Below are 20,886 nucleotides of genomic sequence, written 5' to 3'. Positions count from 1 at the left end.
TAAGCAGCGTAAAAAGGTTTATCAATAAATATTTTATTTAAAATGTTTTAAAATAGATTGGGGAACATGCAACTAAATAACCTGACTATTATTAGCTGCTTAAATAAATAAAACATTTACCCACATGAAAACAACAATAATAAAAACAATCTTCAGGAGACTTTTACAGCAGCTGGACAGCCGCCAGGTTCTCCTTGATGATCTGATCCATGACCATGTCGAAGACCACCTGTATGTTAGCGGTGTCCGTGGCCGTGGTGAAGTGGTGGTACACGGGCTTGTCAGGACAGTCGTTACATGATGAGAACATGGCGGTGATGTGGTGGGCTGCAGCATCCACGTCACCATCTGCTCCTGGACGGGGAACAGAGCGAGGAAAATGTCTCATTCATTAAATATCCATAAAGCAAGACATCGGCTTCCAGTGAGAATCTGTTTTTTCTGCTCACTACACAAATAAAACATGACAGAGTTTGCTTCTCATGCTGTGAATGAGTCTGAAATATGTATGACCATGATCTGGATAGAATGAAAGATAAACAGGGGACTGTATGTGAATACGGTGACAATCTCTGGGCCAGAAGGAATTCTGATTACCCAGCGGACGGTGAATCATCCAGCAAGAAGATGAAGACACACAAATGTCAGAGACAGTTGAGCAGGAACTGGAGTATGACAGTTTCTAAAGTAAACACAGGAGCAGTTTTAATGTTGAATATTATCAGACACGTACCTTTATAACCAGAAAGGTAAAATCTCAAGTGTCTGCCAGAGTGTAGGATCTTCTCCTGGAAAAGGTCAGTTTTGTTCATAAGCAGAATCTGTAGGAGAGAGAGAAGGCAACAGAAGTGTGAATAAAAGAAACAGTCAAATGGTGACGATATTCAAATAACCCTCGAGTTGACCCAAGTTACTTCGGTGAGAATCGAGCAAAACTTAAAGCTTGTAGCCAACGTTTGAGTCGACTCAAAGGTGTGTCATTACATGTTTTAACTACAGACATTACATACCACCATTCTCTTCTTACTACCATTGTTTACAATGTAATCCTTGAATCCAAATTTTATTATTTTTGGACTAGCCCTCTCGTACGTTGACCTCTGCAGGTCTCATAGGCTGCGAGGCTTGCGTGCACTGTTATAGAAATCAGGTTTCAAAAACAAGAAGTTACTAAATATCTGTGAAAAAAAGCAAATATTTGATTTTAAGTCCGAGTCAAGTCTCAAGTCATGAATACCAAGTTAAAGTCAAGTCTATAATTATTAGTCCAGTAAGTCTCCAGACCTTCACCTCTGGCTCTAACTGAGAACCTCGTAATGGCTTCCTGATACCTTTTGCTAAAGTTTTACAGAAAATGAATCACATCTTGTTGAAATATAAGTACTTCAAAAATATAAGTAGAGGAAAGGCCTGTTGCCGTGATTGATTATGGCTCGTATCCTCTTTGAGAATGTGAATATTTTCCAGTAGTCTTGCCTTGAAGGCACCATTACAGCCATCATCTCCATTAAAAGTTCAGAACCTGGTTCATTTAGTATTTCAAGGCATCTCCAGTCAAAAAAGCACCTCTATAACTGTAGAAATTACCTTCATATACTGTTAACAAATAATGTGAAACACAATTAACCTTGTAAAAAATGATGCAAGGAAGTGACTGCAAGATAAGCCCTGAACGCACCGAGTTAATCAAGTGCAGATATGAATGCCTCAAACCGACAAGTGAGTCATTCATGTTCGCAAATGTTTCCACAAACTTACTATATGAAAGAAATCAAACAAACTAATTACAGAGTGTTTCAGTGCTCGCAGCCAACTTACTAAAACAGAAATCACCTGCCCTACATCTCAATTAGATTTTCTATGCCAATTATGTATGTCAGACGCAATCATAGCCAGTTTATGTCCCGTCTGCTCGCTATGAGTAATTGTCAAAAAAAGCCACTCAGTGCTTTAGTCACCCTCCGCACATTCAGATGAGACACAGCAGACACTCTGTGCGTGACACAAAGGAAGAGGCCGTAAAACTACAGAGTGATACCTTTGTCGTATTCTCGGCACATTCATAGTCTAAATGAGGTGTCAAGAAACTCACCAGTGAGGTGCTCCTAAAGACTGCGTTGGTGCAGATGGATCTGAAAAGTTCAAGACTTTCCTGCAGACGATTCTAGTGGAAAATGGGTGAGTTTACTACACCTAAGTTTGAAATAAATGTCATTATGTTTGATTCCATTATGGCTTTTTCCATCACAACGTACCCCAGAAGGATCCTCCATCAGTGTCGTGTCATAGCTGCTGAGGGCGACGACAAACAACGCGGCTTGAATGCAGTCGAAGCAGCTGAGCCACTTCCTCCTCTCACTGCGCTGGCCCCCGACATCATACAACCTGTCAATAAGCAGAGCAAACTCAAGTGGTGCTTTATTCAACCAGTGAGCCGTTTTGTGTTTCCTTGTGCATGAGCTTAAATCACTATAAATCATCTACAAAGCCATGATGTTGTTCTGCTGTGTACCAAAGTGCCTCATTCATTTTCAGTATTAGGAAAAAGGAATGGATTGAAACATTGAAACAAATACTTTATTTCAAAGTGTGATCCAGCACTGAGTGAAGCCGAGGGGTCTCGGTGACACAGGTAATGAGTTTCCATTTGGGCCAGACAGTCTTCCAGGTGCATGATTGCGATACTCATGTCAGAGGCAATGAAGCGTTTCTCCCCTGGGTCAAGAGTCACTTTTAACAAGCTGGGGGACAATAAGCGTCAACTGTGGCGTTTGACAGTGAAAAGAAAATCACACAGGACCGCTGTTTCAGATTTAGTGGAAGGTCAGACCTGAAAACTGATGCAACTTGTAAGACCTGAGGAAGACTGGGGAGGTTTTGGCTTCAATCAATTTTTCAAGACAATATCAAAAGGAAATTCCAGTATTAGTATTAGATGAGGTTACAACTCACCTCCAAAACTTCTGGTAAATATTAATTTCACTACAATGAATAATATGGAGATTAAGGCGAGGCCAGATCATCTTCACAGAAAACAATTACATGTCCACATTGACAAAAGTTAACTAATGCAGGGAACGTCAAAACAGACTGATTTTTAAAAAGTGTGATAAAACCGTACATTGTCGTCAGCAAAACATAAAACTTCTTGACGAAATATCTTAAAAAGTTCGGCCACACTGTGACTCTTTAATTTTTCATAAAGTGACGCATGTTTGTGCAACTGTAACCTTAAAGAAGCTACGGATATGCAATATTCATGAAGTCCTGGTCTGTATTTCTTATAAGGATCCACACACCGAATGCGGACACAGCACAGGGACAGGAAGCATCATGAGTGGTTGCTTACTGTGAAAACAGAAGTTCAAGAGGGGGATGGGGGTGGGGGTTCAGTGTTTCATAGCCATTCCTACTCCACATTCATATTACGATTCCTTGAATACCCAGGCAGAGTATAGCCATCAATATTTCATGTCTGAGTCATGCCCGGGCTGCCTTCTCCCTCAGCTCACAAGAGTCCAGCTTTCGTCAGGGACCCTTCAAGAGTTGGCGGTGAGCCTCAGTCCCGAGAGGCTTAGACAGTTGTGAAATGTGCGTGGTTCAGTAATGGCCGAGGAGCTTTGCTGAATGTCGTGCTCCCGCCCGTTCACTCTCGTATGGTGTCCTTACAGTCTTTAAACTACCAATTGTCCAATAAAGGAACATTAATTTAATCTTTTAACAACTCCAAAGCCATCTCGTGTGCATGTTGTGGCTCGTTAACGAGCTACCTAACCACCGGGCCAACACGGGAAAAATTAGGTTGCAGAATTGGTTTGTTTGATAAATTGATGGCATGTCACTCAAGCAACAAACTCTTGCGTATCCAAGAATCCTTAAATCAGAATAATCAGCTTTCTTCAATAAAATCTTCTACGGTTGCAAGACACGTTTCTGTTTCATAGCGCATCAATAGCTTAACTGTTCATGTAAAAAGGTAGACGATGCAAACAGCTTGAAAGTGAAGAAAGGTGAAATATTCTTTTAATATTAACTGCCTCTTCAGGAATCCAATTGTCCATTCAACAATAAAAATGTATAATGTGATTTCAGGGAGCTTTCAGGGAGACCGGTGTGAGTCATTAAAGCCGTTACACCATTATGTGCTCCATACACAGCATTATTTCGGCATATAAATCATGTATCATGTTGCAACCACAGCTGAATTTGCACTGCCAGTTTAATAAGTCTTACCGAAAGATCATTTGATTAAGTTGAAACTGCGTCTCGATGATTCCGCTGGTCCTCACTCTCACTCTCAGAACATCTGTCTCGGTGGGAACGTATTTGGGAGCAATGATTCGATTCATGTTCTCAAAGAAACTGGACGGGGAATAAGAAGAGAAAACATTTCACAAAGTCAGCCGGGGACAAATACACATCCAGCTCTTGCTTTTGTTTTAGTTCTCATCAATAGAAGGCTGAGACAGCCAACGCTCAGGCCAGTGTTTTATGAAAATGCTAACTTTTTATGTAAATGACAGTAAAACAGCATATCTCAGGTTACATCAATAACTTCCTTTTACTGTGAATTTCCAAGTTCATGCCAAAGCTAAAATATCCAAGAAGTCATTTTACACGCTGAGGTGCCTTCAGGTCCCGGGGAAGTCAAGTGTGTCACGACTCAAGTCTAATCCAATATTTCTGGAGGGGGAAATCAATGTGGGGTCCAGCAGAGTGAGGAGATTGAAAGAGAGCGAGTTGAGTTTCAGATCATCCTACAGCTCCAACCTCATCGAGTTCCGATAATGAAGCTGTCACATCTTCGTCTGCCTCAGTCTGGCCGGCTGGAGCACGTTTGAACTTGTCTTATCTCTAAGGAGACGGCGAGGTCTGCCGTCTACTCGGTCTGTTTGATCAGTCTTTGAAGATAAGGCTTGCTGGGGAAATATTTTTAAGTGGTCACAATACATTATTTCTTTGTTTTGTTCAGCAATTCAAGCAGCTGAACACAAATATCGCAGGCGTCTGAATACAAGCAAACACAAGTGGATGATTAAATAAAGCCAGTTAGCAGCAGGTAGCTTTAAAGAGGTCTGACAGTAAGTGTTTAAGAGAAGGTATAGATGATCTGTTGGTGCGATGTCTTCACTGATGGGTATTCAAAGATGTGTTAATGTGCCAATTTCTACCTTACAGTTTCCTACATTTCCCAGAATGCCTCTTGGAAAGGAAAAGGTGAATGGACTGAGCTCTGTTTTGAAGAAAGATACGGAGCACACTTTTGTTGATTGCGTTGCATGATGACGTGACATATTTTACTTGACTACAAAATGTTTTTTCAAATTGTGTTAATTCAAAAGGGGGTCTGGTTTTAACTTCAACAAGAATATCACATGTGTTGCGGATGATTAAAAAAAAAAAAAAAGTACTCGTACTTCACTTCATAGTTGGCCTGAAACTGGGAGCGCAAACAACACCGTCATTTAGCAAAATGTATTCCACACTTCAGTTAATGATCCACACTTCAGCGATGATGCAACGCACTCAGATAAATGATCAACGCAGAGTACCGCTTGCTTCTTGATGAACAGTAGAAAAGGGCACAATTGCTGAAGGACGGCGATTGGAAAAACCAGTTCCAACCACATGGATGTAAAATGTCCCCCGTAAAGATGTGGGGAGAAAACACACTGAATGGATTCTAGTACCACGTGTTTGATAATAAATGGAGATCATTTGCAGTGAGATGGTTTTGTGGTAAGAGCCTCAACTGCAGTTCCCCCTCACTTGTAGCGTCACATGTACACTGCTGTTTGACTTCTTACTGATTCAACAAAAACCTGACACTAATCACGCCCGTTTTGTCTGGTCAACCCTACTTCCCCTTCTTCCTGGAGATCTGCAAACAGTGCCTTTTAATTTGGTCCCAATTAAACCTCCCATTTCCACAAATGTCACAGGAATCGTTTCCTGAAGACGAGTTATTCTCAGCACACGCTGGACTGTTGCTCTGTATCGATAAGATGTGACGACACGCTTCTCACTGAGCAATTTCACCTGACATTTCTGCCGCCAGTCATAATTGGGCGACGCTGTGCAGCGCGGATCACTTAAAGGGTAACTCCACCATTTTTACACCTTAAAGTATGTTTACAGGTCTTTGGGAATACGACTGCATTTGTGGGAAAGCAGTATGAAGCCTTTTGTGGCTCCAGAGGACGGTGCATGTAATCTGATAAACTGCTCCCACTGATGTCACTCAATGGCTCACAATGCAACTATCAGCATACATGCAGCTTCATCTGGAGCCACAAAAGGCTTAATACTACTTTTATTGTGTTTCACATATGCAGTAGTTCTCCCCAAGACCTGTAAACACACTTTAAGGTAATTTTACTCACTAGAGTGCAGAGTCGTTCAGCTCAAACTCGTAACCTCTGGCCGCAGCAGCTCGAACCCCCTGGTCGGCCCAGAGGGCGCAGAAAGCATGGGCCACGAATGGCAGCAGCTCCTGGTCGTCCCCCAAACACTGGCTGCAGGACAGGATGGAGCGGGCGTGCATCTACAGCAAACGGGGCAGAACGTCATCAGAACGGCACATTTAGATTTCCATTTGTAGTAAATGAGAATAAATGTATGGTTTTCTCCCAAAACGGCATAATGCAGTGCAGACTGTGCTGCTTGTAACAAATACTGTTTTAAGCATTGATAGTACGGATTATAAGTAAAAGTTCTATATTAAAACTGTTCTGCTTAAGTAAAAGTATGTAAGTGTCAGAAAAATGTACGTAAAGTCTAAAAAGTAGTGGAGTTGAGGGCTTTTTTTAGCTCGGCAGGTACAGTGAAGATTTGGGCTTTAAATACAAAACTTCAGGACGGTAAAGAACAACATTTCTCTGAAACGTGGTTGCGTAGAAGGAGAAAGTGGCATAAAAAGAAAAGACTCAAATTTGCAGTATACTTAGTTACATTCCACCACTGCATCTCCATCAGTCATATCTAGTGCAGATGAAGCCTGACATCTAGTGTGACAAAGAGGGGCTGCAATGAATAAGTTTAATATCCGAGACTCCACAGGAACCTGCGCCATCTCTGTCACCTTGTTGTTCTTGTTTGCGAGGTTGACCCTCAGCATCCCCATCCCTCGAAGAACAAACTTCATGGAGGTCAGCAGGTTGTCCAGCACTGCAGGCTGCAGAGAGAGGAGACGACAGTTTGTCATTTAACTCGTGCTGCTCCAGGTGTGAAAACAACTGCTCTACTGATACCTTGAAACTGAGGAGCTCCTGTTTGGAGAAGCCGTGACTGTGGATTATCTTAATCTGTTTGATGAGGGTGCTCTTTCCACTCTCTCCAGCTCCTGGCACACACAAAAACAGAGACATCTCTTTTAAATGTCACTTCACTGACACCTGATAAAAACATTTTTTAAAAGTATTGACACTACTGCCGTTTCACTTACCAAGCATGAGGATTTTCACCACATTCATCTCAGTCTTGGCATGATCACAAAGGTCCTGCTCTATTCTGGAGCTCTGCAGTTTGGCCTTTTTACCCTCCTCTGTGATATCCTGGTGAAGGCACATTCCCATGCAGATCTGAGAAGGAAGTCACACTTTATACTTTGCTAAAGTGAAGCACTGACTGCAAAAACTAGGGCAGACTATCCCGTATAGGCCTAATAACATATTTCTACATTTTAGCATTACAAATTCATTTAAAAAACAATATTTCCACTAAACATGCACATTTTCCTGAGACAGTGGGACGTATAGCTGTGTAATTCATAACTAGCTCACAAGAAATTAATGTAAAATGTAAGTTTTGTTTAACATTCTTCCAGACAAAGGATATAAAATTAAAATGCACCTCTCATACGTATGTTTCAGTGCCACCAGAAGCAAAATGTGTCATTTATAAGTGAGTTTAAATGGTTAATTCAGTGGACGTAGTACCTGCAGTGGGACTGGCAGTATGTTAAGACAGCAGAACATCTCTGTGCTTTTCCTCTGACTCACAACTCAAACTGCTGACAAACTGTTAGCAACACACCCGAGAGCTCATTTGCTTGATTGGGGCCAGGTGTGCTACAGGTAGGTGGAGGGACAGAGAAGTAAAGATGGCGTCTGGAAAACATCCTCACTTCCATGTGCTGTTAGATATTGAAGACAAACTAAAATGTAGCTTTCCTCATCATGTAAATGTTTAATGGTTGTATCTCTCATATTTAGCTGGGTTAGCTGGTGATATTTCTACTTTTAACACCACTGATTTTTTTCTCTCATTGTAAAATACTTATACTGGAATGTAAGTATGTTCGCTTAAAGTGCTGCACTTATGTCCAATTTTGCGGTCCTTGTTCCTTATTTCTGCTACTTTACACTTCCACTCTAACACACTAATGACTAAATTACTTTTCCAAATGTCCTTTAAAGGACAGCGTGTGACCTCAAATCAGTGAATTTGTCAGTTAATTGCTAATAATTTCCTTCATCGACTGTGAGGCGCTGGGCCACTTACCGCAAGAGTCATGTAACTTGCTTCAACTTTAGGGCGGGTACCAATCTGCTGCTAAAATAATCTACTCTTAATTGCCTGACATTTAACGAACTCTCTGTGTGACTAATTCATAATCATACACAGGTCGTTTTATCTGATCAAAGGTCATTTCTGTGTCCAAAACATGACCTTAACCTTTTATATTGCGACCCATGTGCTGCCTTAATTACTAAAAGAAATCGATTAGGTTAAATAAAAGATGACAAATAGCCTTTCAGATTAAAATGTTATTATTATCAGCAGTAGTATACTGTAGTCCAATCAGTTTCTACAGTATCTGTCAATAACATATAGATTATAGCCTACACTGAATACATTCCAACTTGACATACAGACATATTATTATGCTTTTTAAACAATAAGAAAACCATCTATACAGTAGTTAATGGAGAGGAGGTGAGTAAAATATACATCTACAAAAAATATATTATTTAATCCCATTTGATATAGAGACAGAGGTTAAATAGTACAGGGCTCAATGACAGTACGAGGTCTATTTCATGAGTAAGAGGTCTATTTCATGATCAAGTCAACAACACTGAGCTTCTGTCTTAGTTTCCTCGAAAACTAAAGGTTAAAAGCTGTCTGATAAAACTCTGTCGTGTTCTCTATGTTAGGATAAATCTCAGGAGTGTTGGTTTTAAAAAAAAAAAGAAATTGCACTCAGAAGGCTGGGCGTGCAGGTCTCAACAGTGTGCGTTTTTCAGTTAAAAACCTGCTCTACCGAAGAAACAGAGTGATGATTTCTGAGCAGTCAGTGCAGTCTGATAGGAGCAAGGTCTGATATGTACATGAGGTCCCGAAAAGAGTCCGTCAACACCTTCAACACAGCCCAAGGCAGATGCAGAGACGCGGGGGTGTTTTTCCTCCCCTGATCCTCTGGTGGTTTTAGCATCCTCCAGGGAAACTGTAATCACTTTATAATACATACATACAGTACATACAGTATATACAAAGACCCACACTTGCCCTTCATGTGCCCAAATCCCATGATATAATACTTAAAAATACATTTCTTTTTTGTTTTGAAGGCAAAAAATAAAAGTACTTGAGGAATTCAAAATATCCGAAGACATAAAATAGACATTTGAGGATGTAGTGATGTCGTCCTTGCTCCGACTTTTCCTATTTTTCAGTCCAGACTTCTGTATGTATGGGTGATTGTTGACTGACATGGACATGTAGTTGCATATGCAGAATATATTAACACACAGGAGACACACAGTCACACGCATACTCGCACACACCCACACTGTATACCTGATGATCTCTCAGCAGGCTCAACAGCCCTGGCTATAAATGGGCTGCTGTAAGGCCTGCTGACGTAATTAGCCAGGATCGTGTGTGGAGGGTGTCATAACACTTATAAAAGGGTCGATTTTTTTTACTGTACATGAGTTTAGATTCATTGAGCTCGTCAGTGTTGCGTTGACACTTGGCTGATGGTGCTTGTTTGGGGCCTTTCTAAAGCACAGCCTGGGCTCTTTCTTTAGTCTTTTCCTCCTCTTTCCGCTTCATTGCCTGGATCACAGCGATCTCTTTGGCCTCTTTCTTCTGGTTTCTCGCTTCAAATAGCAACCTGGATCAAAGAGAGGAAAGTGTGAAGTAAAGGAAATCAATACAGTCCTTTTTACAGCAGAAAGCACACTATGTCACCTTTATTTTACCTTAGAAAAATACTGTTTTGTACGGAAGCCCATTTCTGCCAATTAGAAAAAGTAACTGATGAAAATTTACCTTGATAAAAAAAAATCCCATGCGAAGTTATAATAATGAGATAAAAGGTTGAAATTATGAGATAAAAAGTTGTTCCCAGGGGATATAACATAAATTTGTTCATCTCTGCCCTCAAGTCATTGTGGATTTTTCTTGGAGTTGACAGGAGCCTCGCCCCCTGCTTTTTATTTTTTACCTGTTTTTGATTATTCTCTGCACAATGGCATCCGTAGTGAGGCTGTTCCCACTGTCAACGGTGCGCAGGATTCCTTTCCTCCTCGGCTCCTGCGTATGAATAAAACATGACCAAATAAATGTGATTTATCATCCCTGAGGATTACAGTATTTCACAGAGGTGGAGTGTTCGGAGTCTTACAGCATAAGGGTCGGATCCATCCTTGTCAGGATATATTTCTGTCTTTCCGTGGCATACGAGATCCACCTGGGGATTAAAAGATGTGCTATTTTATTCATTTATAATTGCAGGGAATATATGGAGTCACAGAAGTGCCTTAAAATAATCATAATAATCATTTGTTTCTGTATATTATTGTAGTATTATATGTTTATTCATATGTTTATAAATATGTATTTATTGCATACTACATTTTTTGTGTATGTTTTTTTTCTGTATTCAATAAAGGTACTGCTTATCTAAGAAAAAATAAATGGATACAACTAAATAAATGACATAAATAATAAGATAAGATGTATTAAATAAAGAAAAATACAAAACAAATTAAACATACATAAATTGTTGAGTGATATATATGCCATGATGCCAAAATACATAAATAAATATATAATAATACTATTATATACAGAAATAAATGAACAAAAAAATAAATTATATTATGCCATTTATTTATTGTTATTACTCCTATGACTCCACAGAAACTATTAAAACAATTTATTATATCATTACAATTATATCTTGGTGGCTTCCTGTACTTACCTTGAAATGGTCCAGCAAATCTTTCGTGACTGCAAAGGGTGCACCAATCACCACTTCTGACACATACTGAGAAAAACAAAACCACAAATCAGTCACTCAAAATGAGCTGTACATATACACTACAGGATAAACTACATGAAAGAGGAAGAAGAACCTACTCGACAAGCCAGGACGCTGAGCGTTCTCTCGTGGACATTCATGATGGGGTAGTTTTTCCCTTTGTAGCGATTCACCTCCTGAAAAATATACACAAAGAATTAATGTCTCGTAAATACAGGAGTCAGGGAGGCAGTGAACGTCTCACGAAGATGCTGATGAAAGGAGACTCACCTGATCAAAGTGCAACCCCACTATAATGTATGGCTTTTCTGCGAGCTTATGCACTGCTTCCAAGAAGTCCACATGGCCAATGTCTAAACAGGACAACAGTCAAGGAAAGCTGATGTGGCAGTTACAGAATCGTCTCTGTTTATTTAGCTGATAAAAAGGGAAAACATTTTGAGTGAGGTTATAAAAGGATACGGAAGAGGTCGAAGGCTCCTGCCACGTAGATGATGGTGTCTCCGGGTTGAGGCTCCTGGCCTGAAGCGAACTGGATGATCTTCTGTGAAGTCTGCAGGAACTGAGACACCCCCGTCCAGGGACTGTGGCCCTTCTGACCATGTGACCCCCGTAATCCACAAAGAGGCACAATGAGTACAAAGTGACGCAACAAGACAGATGCACTTCAGTATCATCACTCAGCGTATGACACCAGAGCGCTGCGTCGGTGCCACCTTGTGGTGTGAGCGAGTAGTGAAGCCACATTTTGGTGACGGCTAACTCAAAGCTGTCCCACAAAGCCCCAGCACATGTATTCAACCCTCGCCAAATCCACAGCATTTCTCTTCCAGTCTTAAATGAAGCCCTCCGCTGCTTTCACGCTGTTTAAATACCCCAGCGTGTTAACTCTGAGTTACTTTCTCTGCTCAGGAACACAAGTGCCATTCACTGTGTACCGGCAAGGCCTGCATCTTGTTTATCAAGTGGCTCCACAGTAAAGGCTTTTATTTAATAGCGGTTGACATCCGGGCCACATTTTATATTAGACTACTTGAATGAGAAAACATTCAAGGAAGAGGAAGCTTAATTTGATTTTATAGACACTTTACTTAAGAGTTTGTCAGGAAGCTGAAACACAGAGACAACCTCCATTTGGATAGGCAAATCGTAAGGGTTAAAAATACTCTGAAATATGTTTGGTACCTACCTTTCCAAAGTTGTCTGTGTGCTGCTGATAGTCTGAACTATCCTAAGAGAGAGGAAAAGGATTGAATTAGGGCGTGTGCTGTGCGCTGGAAGCACATAAGAGTGATTACAGCTGTACTCACAATGTTGCTGTGGTGTGCTTTGGTCATCAGCAGCATCCTGCCGACCAGATCTGTGGTGGACACTCCCTGGGTTCTCTTACACTCCCTGTAACCACACAATACACGGTGTGAGCGCCTGAGAAACAAACACAACATCCACAATGCTTTTATTTTCATTGTGTGCATATTTCAAAGAAAAACTCACCTGTACCGCCCTGACTTCTTCACCTCTTCATACGTGTCTTTGCCATCCACTGTGAGTGTTATATCATCTGGAACAACAGGACATACTGCTTATATCAGCTACTAACAGATCCAGAATCAGTGATCTGATCAGCCTTGTTTATGACTGCTATAAGTGATATACCTCCGTGCACGCAGAAGTCACAGTTATACTTGTCGAGGGTCCCGAGGGTGGTGACGTAAGGCGCTCCTTCCACGACCTCATCCACCCATTTTATGGCCCGGACCATCTTGTATCTCTCTGCCTGAGTGAAGACCGGCGGGCCCTTGTGCTTCGCAATCTCACCTTGAAAACGGAACAGATACGGCTTGTAAACACTTTAAACTGACTTTAAAAGAACAGAGAGACAGAAATCTCCATTTGCACTGACACTGCGATAAGCAGCTTTAAATATTTTACGATCACAGCGGAGGGAGAGGTTGCTGTTATCTGTGCTGGGCCTGACTATGAAGTCATCATAATATCAGGATGCCCCAGTGTGCCACAGGAGGGCGAGCTGCTGCGCTGCTGTCACAAAGGAGCAGCTGGTAGTGAAGAGAAAATAAACAGAAGCTATGGGTGTCACGGCTCCCGAGGGGCAGCAGGTCCGGGCTGAATTGATGTCACAACTGTACAGCCACTGCCCTCAGCAATACAAAAAAAACAGCAGAGCTAATGTGTTATCACAGTGAGTGGTGCCTGCTCAGGCCTGTGAGAGCTGACCAATCAGGGCAGACTGGGCTTTTAAGGGGGGGGCCTTAAAGAGACAGGAGATAAAAAAGAGCTTTTAAAAATAGAGGGTGAATAGAGGTGCTGCAGCATGGACAGTATGAGGAAAATTATGTTTTTTAAAGGGGCTGTTTTTAATCATTTGTGGCAATTCAAATGTATTAGTCACTTTTTATTGGCCATATGTGAACGGATTGTAACATGATGGCGAAAAATTAGACCTTCCTCGTCTCTCTCAGCGTATACAAGCCTGTGGACCATTGTTTACGTTATTTAATGCTGCTGGATTGTGCTTTTCTTTGTAAAGGATAGGTCTGATTTTCCTCGACAGTGACTTTATGCGTGTCCTCGAGTGTCTCTCTCCAAAACATTATATTAGAAGTGGAGTCTGCCTACATAAACTAACGACTGACTTCCAGCACAAGACAGAAGTTCCACAGAGCCCCTTTAACATCAAAGCATGTAAATATTTTGTTGTAGACACTCCTGGTTTCCACTGATGATGCACTGCTGGTGTGGTAGCGACTATGTTTGTGACATGACAGTCAAAGGTTCTCTTACTGTCTGTGTGTACTCCAACGATGAGGTAATCTCCCATGGCCTTGGCCTGTCGCAGCTGGTTGGAGTGGCCATAATGGACCATGTCATAGCTGGGAGGAAAAAAGATAAGAAATCAAAGTTTCATTATCACAAGGAGGTACAGTGGCTGTAGGAAATGATTATCTGTTTGTTTTTTAATGTCTTGGGAATCAAACAAAGATAGAGAAGAAGAAGCGCAGCGCGCTGTTGTTGCGCTCATGACGTCAAACTGCTGAATCTGGGTAGAGCCACGAAGTGTAGACTAGATAGCCAAGCATATCAGTACGTTTATGGTCTTAAACGCACCATAAAGGCGGTTTCACTACAGAAAGCAGAAAGTTGATCAAAACCGTTGGGAAATAAATGAAATCCTTTAATATCTTTGGTGTTTGTGATGTTATCGGCCCCGCAGATGTCATCCTCACGCTTCATGTGATCTTTTGGACACTTAATCAAAGTCTCAACATTTAAAAAAAGCCAACGCCGCAGTGTGTTCTTCCCACCCTCTTCACTCCACCCCGACTATGATACCATCTGTAAATAATTAGATTAGCACAGATTGTAGAGTGAGATTGTAACAGGCTAATCTCGCATAGTAATAGAGAACAGATGGGCATTAGCCTCCCATCACTGTTACTGTTGCCAACAGCTGACATCAGTCTGATGGTTTGTCTCTCTGCTCTACTTTGAACGTGATATTGACATCAACTGTGCACAGAAAAAGAAGAACGTGATAATGAGTTTGAGTTTAAAATAACCATCAGCAGTTTTGTGTTGGCAGTTAACTTGGAGAATAACAATTATAGCAATATAATACGTTCAAATCGTCCAAACTGTGCCCTTTTTAGTGCATCATATTACTCGTCAGCACTCTCAGGAGTCAGGAGTAAAACAGTGCTATGAATAGCATCCTCAAAAATCAATAAGAAAAACAGATGAGCTCTGCCAGCGCTACAGTATGCACACAGCCACAACAGTAACAGAATCCCATGTTGTCCTCAGCCCCGGGCTACGCTAATGAACGACAGCATCTGTGTCACCAAAACACAGCTATTACAGGGCTGTAGGTGAAGGAAGCTCATCAGAAACCAGGAGATTTCCTGCGTGTGCTGTCAATCTGTCGAAATGGGATCCACGTGTGCAGACTCTAAGGCGATAGTGCAGGGCCGGAAGAATGCAGTAAAGGGAGGGGGAAGGGGGGCATTTGGAGGTGAATGAATGGGGAAGAAAACCCTGAGACCCAGACGGAGTTGCATAAGACCAAGAGGCTGCTTTCAGGGGTTTTATACTCGCTCGATGCCTGTAGATATGTTACCGTATTCCTGTTGTATTTTTTAGCAGGGACGGATCACGCCGGTATCAACGCGGGGGCGATGAATTATGAATTAGCGTAGCCTGTTAGCGGACACCCGGACAGAACACCTAAGCTCCTCGAGAGCAGAAGCAGACAGACAGGGAAAGAATAGGATGGGACACGTGCAGGAAATAGCAAAAGAAAGGTTATAACCTTGGCATTTTGGCGAGATCTCAATTGTCCAAATGTGGACATGGTTCTGATGTTTAACTGTCAGATTACCAAGTCTCAGATAATCAATGGGAACACCCTTCGCTGAGGCTTTTAATAGCCTGTTTACAGTCTTGCATGGACACACAACCTCAGCAGATACACACTGTAGGTGGACTTTACACTCCTGCTTGATGATGCTTCTCTGACAAATGATCTTCAACCCCGGTCGCCTCTTTTCAGAGTGACCAATAAGAGAGTAGCCTTTGTCAGAGACGTCTCAACACATGAAGCGACTGTTGTCTTTCCTTGGAATTTTCCTCTCACGCTGCTGACACCGCTGGATGTCCAGCAGGGACACAGTGTGCTCAGTTATGACGAGACGCCGCTGCTGGAGCGACAGCGGCCGGAGCAGGTGTGGGACGGAGGGGTCAGAGGGGTTAATGACATGAGCTCTGTTGACATTGGCTCTCTTTGCGTGCTCACCCCACCGGTTAATATTCTGGCATCCCAAATATTCTGCAAACATTCCATCAAACCACGGATAGACAGCCACACCTAAATGACAGGAATTCTTATAGAGAAAGCCGACATAATCCTGGCCTTCAAATGCAGAAATTCAAAACATTTATGTCGCCGCCGCCGCCGCCGCTGCTGCTGCTGCTGTACCACAGAGCCAGAATGCAGTCCTCCCAGAGGAAGCATCTGAAAGTGCAACTAATGACTATTGTCGTGACTAATAGTTTTGTCTATAAAAGGCCAGAAAACATTGGGAAAATGCCTGTCACTGTGACACATTCAAACTGTTTGTTTTATTCAACCGACAGTGCCACAAAAAGCCTCCAATCATCACATTCGAGGAGCTGGAACCAGTGAATATTTGGCACTTCTGCCTGAAAAATGTCTCTAACGATAAGTTGATTATTAAAATAGTTGCCGATTCATTTTCTGACCCGAATTTAGCGATTTATCTTTGTCTTTGCCGGTTATTTCCCCCCAATTATGATATCTACCAAGATACCAAGATATCTACGGCAAAGACTTGAGAGTGACAATAATGTTTGTTTTCAGGGATGCACTCAAGACCTCACTGAGACTCACCAGGGCTCTCCTCAAAGTGTCAAGGTGAGGCGACTGAAATATTAGCGAAAGGTGTACCTGAGACGACACCGTGGAACATTTGCACCTTTAGGCCAGTCAATGAAACCTGCTCAGTGTTCAGGGTAATTAGGCTCGCCTGTCACCCGAACAGCAGCCGACAATCAAGTCAAGTCTGGCTGTCAAGCAAGGAGACATGTTTGCCAATTGATGTGAACACGAGTGCTAATTTTCCATGGTTTGCCCTGTCTTCTCCACAGCTGTGCGTTCATATTAATCCGTCGCCTGTCCGGCAGCAAAGACAGCACCTGGCACTATGTGCGCACCTTGCCCGACTCTAATATAATTGTTCTGTATTCCGTTACATCGAGCTGAAAGAAGACACCTTGTGTGTACAGGTGTCATCATGGAAGCAATCCCAAGATAAGTCAGACGAGGCACGTTAAAAGTGGTCTGAGGTGCATTATGAATGCGATGTTCTGGGTTTGCATGTGAACGAGGATCTTTGTCCTTCCTCTCCTTCAAGAATCACTTAATTTCCTGTTGTCATATTGTAAGAAAAGACATGTTAGAGAGTGCCACTGATGGTCGTGTTCTGCTTTTTTCCCCCATGTTTAGACATAAAAAAAGTCAATTTAGGAGATTATTGTTTTAAAGAACGCTCATGTGTTTTCTGTAAAACTGTAATTAAAGGAACAGTGCACCCAAAAAAGGAAAATTCAGTCTTTATCTATTCACCCACATGCCGAAAGAAAGTTGGGTGAACTTTTGTAGTACTTGAAACATTTCTGGAGCGTCACAGCAAAACAGTGTTGAAGCATTCTCCTTAACAACTGAAGTGGATGGGGATGTAAAAAACAAAACAAAATAAAAGCAGCAGTAAAACAACAACAAAAAAATGGCTCCGTACAGCTCTACTGGTGTAATCCAAGTCTCGTGCACCCACTTCAGATGAGGTGACGCTTATAGCTTAGCAGCTAAAGTGAAGCTTCCAGAGACTTGGATTACACCAGTAGAGCTGTATGGAGCCATTTTATGTTTTTTTTAAAGTTTAGGTTTGCCGTCTTTTAAAACAAGCCCCCATCTACTTCAGTTGTTGAGGAGAATGCTGCAGCTCTTGTTTTGCTGTGAAGCTCCAGAAAACATTTTGTGGACTACGAAACTTCACTTGAACTTCCATCAGCATGAGGGTGAGCAGATAATGACTGAATTTTCATTTCTGGGTGAACATATGCTTTAAAATACATTTTTTTTTTTTTTGTATATAAATGACTATAGTTAGAATGACTTTGTACAACTCATTTTCCTGAAGGTTGGTACGCATTTAAACATCACTGTTGACATCTTCGTGGCAGTTAGACCTTCTTGGTTGTGTCTCAAAGTGTAGTTTCATGGATCATAAAACTGTTTTACATGTTTTGGTGGAATAAGTGTCACATGAGTACATTTTTTAACTCTAAACAAGACACTAACGACAAAGTTTGGAGGATGACATGCTGCATTATGTAGCGGCCACATCAAATTACTTGTGGAAGAAACATTACACATAATATGTAACATGTATCCTGTGCCCTGCTTGTTAATGATATCTTAAATTTAACAAGCTTGTTGACTGTTTTTAACTAAACACACATACAAGGGCTGACTACACAAAAGCATCACTGTCAGTTTAGTTGCCTTTAACATCTGTTATGCACTTACAACACAATCATTTGGCACAGACACCTTAGTCCTAAGCACTTACAGTAATGTGTCAGTGTCTGTATAAGCATGACTTCTTAGGGCTGGTCAAAGTTAGGAGGCTTCCTCCACATCATGACAGTGAGTCATGATGAACCGCAGCACCAGAGCTCACTGTGGATCTGTCCTGATGTTATTATGTAATAGTGTGTCCACTGAGATGGAAAACTGAGAGTGGGGTGCCTCAGTAGTGTTGCCCAGTACAAGTAATGCAATGTAATGAGTCCTGTGTCCTGTCATTAAAACTGTCAGAGTAGAATTTGTGTTCAATTAAAAGTTTTCTGTGCATCTCTGGAGGATTGACGGTCCAGTGAGAGCTCTGCAACCTGCAGCAGGCCCGTCCCGCTGCTACAGGAGGTCACTCTCATTCAAAACGTGCTCGATGTAAACGATTACTTATTGTCTTGTGGCATCTTCCTGTCACGATCGATCATCCCGTACTCACCATCCATCGCACCACACCCGGATCCTTCGCCTCCTCTTCTCGGGACTGCACGCTGCAGCGCCGGGGGTCGTCCCTGCGTCTTTCCCGGCTGCCGTGCTGTTGCCCTGGTGGTGGTGATGTCCGTTCTTGATCATTTCTCAAAAAAGCTGGTGACTTGATCTCTGTGGAAAAGGAAGAAGTGCAGCGGAGGGGACTGCCTCCACGATGGAGATGGTGACCGGACCGTGTCGCTTAATTGTGTGGCCCGTGTCAGCGCAGGACAGCCGGTTTGTGTGTCAGCGGCAGCAGCACCAGTGCGATGCGCCAACGCCTCCTCTGCCGGCGACGCAGCGACGCACGACGCGCGCTACGTCAAGCCCACCACATCAGACAGACGCACCAGGAAGGAGCGGAGAGCTGTGAGTAAAACCCCGCTCACCACTTCTTCGTAGGCTTTCGTTTTATTTTGAAAAGCCCCGACCGGAAGATGCGCGCTTCCGGTGGCGGACTCGACACAGGTCGGATCGTACGATGAAGTGCCGGTGCACGCAGCCGACATGTTGTTACATAATAGCGGCGTTCTCCACCGTCATGTGACAGAATCTGGATTCCCACAGAAACAGCAGGCTGTCTGCCAAAGCTGTCTCTGACGACCTGCCAGGTTCTGTACATTGTGTCCACTTTGATCAAGTTTTCACACGCCAGCCATCATAGAAATTCAATAAAGTCATGTGTTCTGGTAAGCATAATTAAGAAATGGGTCAATTTATAGTTGATTAGAGTTTGGTTTATAGTTATTTACGGTTAAAGGGGCACTATGTAGTTTTGGAGAAGAAGTTCAAACTCAGACTTTTAATATTTGCGATATTAAGGAGGTTATTATACAAACTCAGAAGTATTTAGTTTCTCCAAGACTGGATAAACAATCTGTCAGAGGAAAATAAGAACACTTTATGTAGCTAAAAAGGTGGCAGGGTCCGCCACATGTAAACAAAGTACGGAATTGTGTTGTCCTTTAAGGTCAGTTTGTTTATTCAGTTTATTCATGAAAACTTTTCATTTCATTTCATTAAAATGTCTTCCCATAAACTACATACTGCACCTTTAAAAAAACAATTAAATGCTTTATAAAACATTTATTAAGCTTTCAATAAATGGTTTATAGAGCCTTTCATTGTTTACAGTGAAATAACCATTAACCAGTGATGAAATGTACATTTAGTTAAGTACAATTTGAAGTACTTGTACTTTACTTGAGTATTTTCATTTTTTGCTACTTTACACTTCTACTCCATTTCGGAGGCAAATATTGTGCTTTTACTCCACGTTGCAGATTGCATGCTGCATCAGAGCCAAGGTAGTGCATTTTTAAATCAGTTCACTTTATTGCTGATTCTGACACAAAAATGCTGAACATCAAATATGATAATTGGCCCTAACATACAAAATATACGTACATGTATATGTATAATTTACTTTCACTTTTTACATTTATTGCAAGAAAACTAAGTGTATTTTTGAAATGTAAGTACATTTGATATCCGATACTTTCAACACTGCTATTAAGTGAGATCAAATTAACTATAAATTTGCCAGTCATTAAAGGTGGTTATTATAAAGTGTTGCCCCTACTTCATTCATCTTTATCAATAATATTAATATTTTATCAAAAGTGATGTCATGATATAAAATGTTGATAAAATGAAATAAAATATGTTGGTTAAATAAATACAGGCTGTAACACAAACAGAAGCACTGGCCAAAGTCACATTATACCATCTGAATTTTATTCAAGCATCATATAGACAAAAAGTATGAAACAGCTTTTAAAATATGATTGCAAATTTGTTGCGACTGTCGAGATCACAACCCAGAAGAACATCTCTTTGTTTGTTTTTAGGTACGTCTACATTCAGTGCTCATTATGTAATCCAACAATGCAATTCAGCAAGACTTTATCAGCTGGCGTAAAGATAAAGATCTTTATTGGACAGTTCAGTTGTCGTGGACGCTCATGTTTACTGTGCT

At 41.6% G+C, this 20,886-nt stretch overlaps 2 protein-coding genes across 3 annotated transcripts; both read right to left on the bottom strand.

Moving 5' to 3' along the window:
- Window positions 1-12: 12 nt before the first annotated feature.
- Window positions 13-8,048, bottom strand: LOC311267498 (guanine nucleotide-binding protein G(o) subunit alpha-like). The gene is made up of 10 exons (XM_084370591.1): window positions 7,938-8,048; window positions 7,445-7,580; window positions 7,251-7,342; window positions 7,082-7,174; window positions 6,384-6,544; window positions 4,234-4,362; window positions 2,256-2,385; window positions 2,093-2,164; window positions 734-821; window positions 13-354 (listed from the first exon to the last, which is right to left on the bottom strand). The coding sequence occupies exons 1-10, from the start codon at window positions 7,974-7,976 to the stop codon at window positions 164-166; spliced, it is 1,131 nt and encodes a 376-aa protein (XP_084226717.1). The 5' UTR covers window positions 7,977-8,048; the 3' UTR covers window positions 13-163.
- Window positions 8,049-8,753: 705 nt separating this feature from the next.
- On the bottom strand, window positions 8,754-19,181 carry LOC311267340 (ethanolamine-phosphate cytidylyltransferase-like). Of its 2 annotated transcripts, none has more exons than XM_084370387.1 (13): window positions 18,880-19,181; window positions 14,075-14,163; window positions 12,929-13,090; window positions 12,767-12,833; window positions 12,583-12,667; window positions 12,462-12,503; window positions 11,735-11,867; window positions 11,543-11,625; window positions 11,371-11,448; window positions 11,213-11,278; window positions 10,634-10,699; window positions 10,454-10,542; window positions 8,754-10,120 (listed from the first exon to the last, which is right to left on the bottom strand). In XM_084370387.1, the coding sequence occupies exons 1-13, from the start codon at window positions 19,011-19,013 to the stop codon at window positions 10,006-10,008; spliced, it is 1,209 nt and encodes a 402-aa protein (XP_084226513.1). In that variant the 5' UTR covers window positions 19,014-19,181; the 3' UTR covers window positions 8,754-10,005. The 2 variants fall into 2 exon arrangements, with proteins under 2 accessions (XP_084226513.1, XP_084226512.1); XM_084370386.1 differs by having other exon boundaries at window positions 11,735-11,883; window positions 12,463-12,503.
- Between the last annotated feature and the right edge of the window lie 1,705 nt (window positions 19,182-20,886).

This window comes from Pagrus pagrus (genome assembly GCF_965226575.1).
Source record: "Pagrus pagrus genome assembly, chromosome: 13".
NCBI classification, from domain to species: Eukaryota; Metazoa; Chordata; class Actinopteri; order Spariformes; family Sparidae; genus Pagrus; species Pagrus pagrus.
The sequence above is the reverse complement of the archived record's forward strand: the minus strand, read 5'-3'. Positions and strand labels throughout refer to the sequence as shown.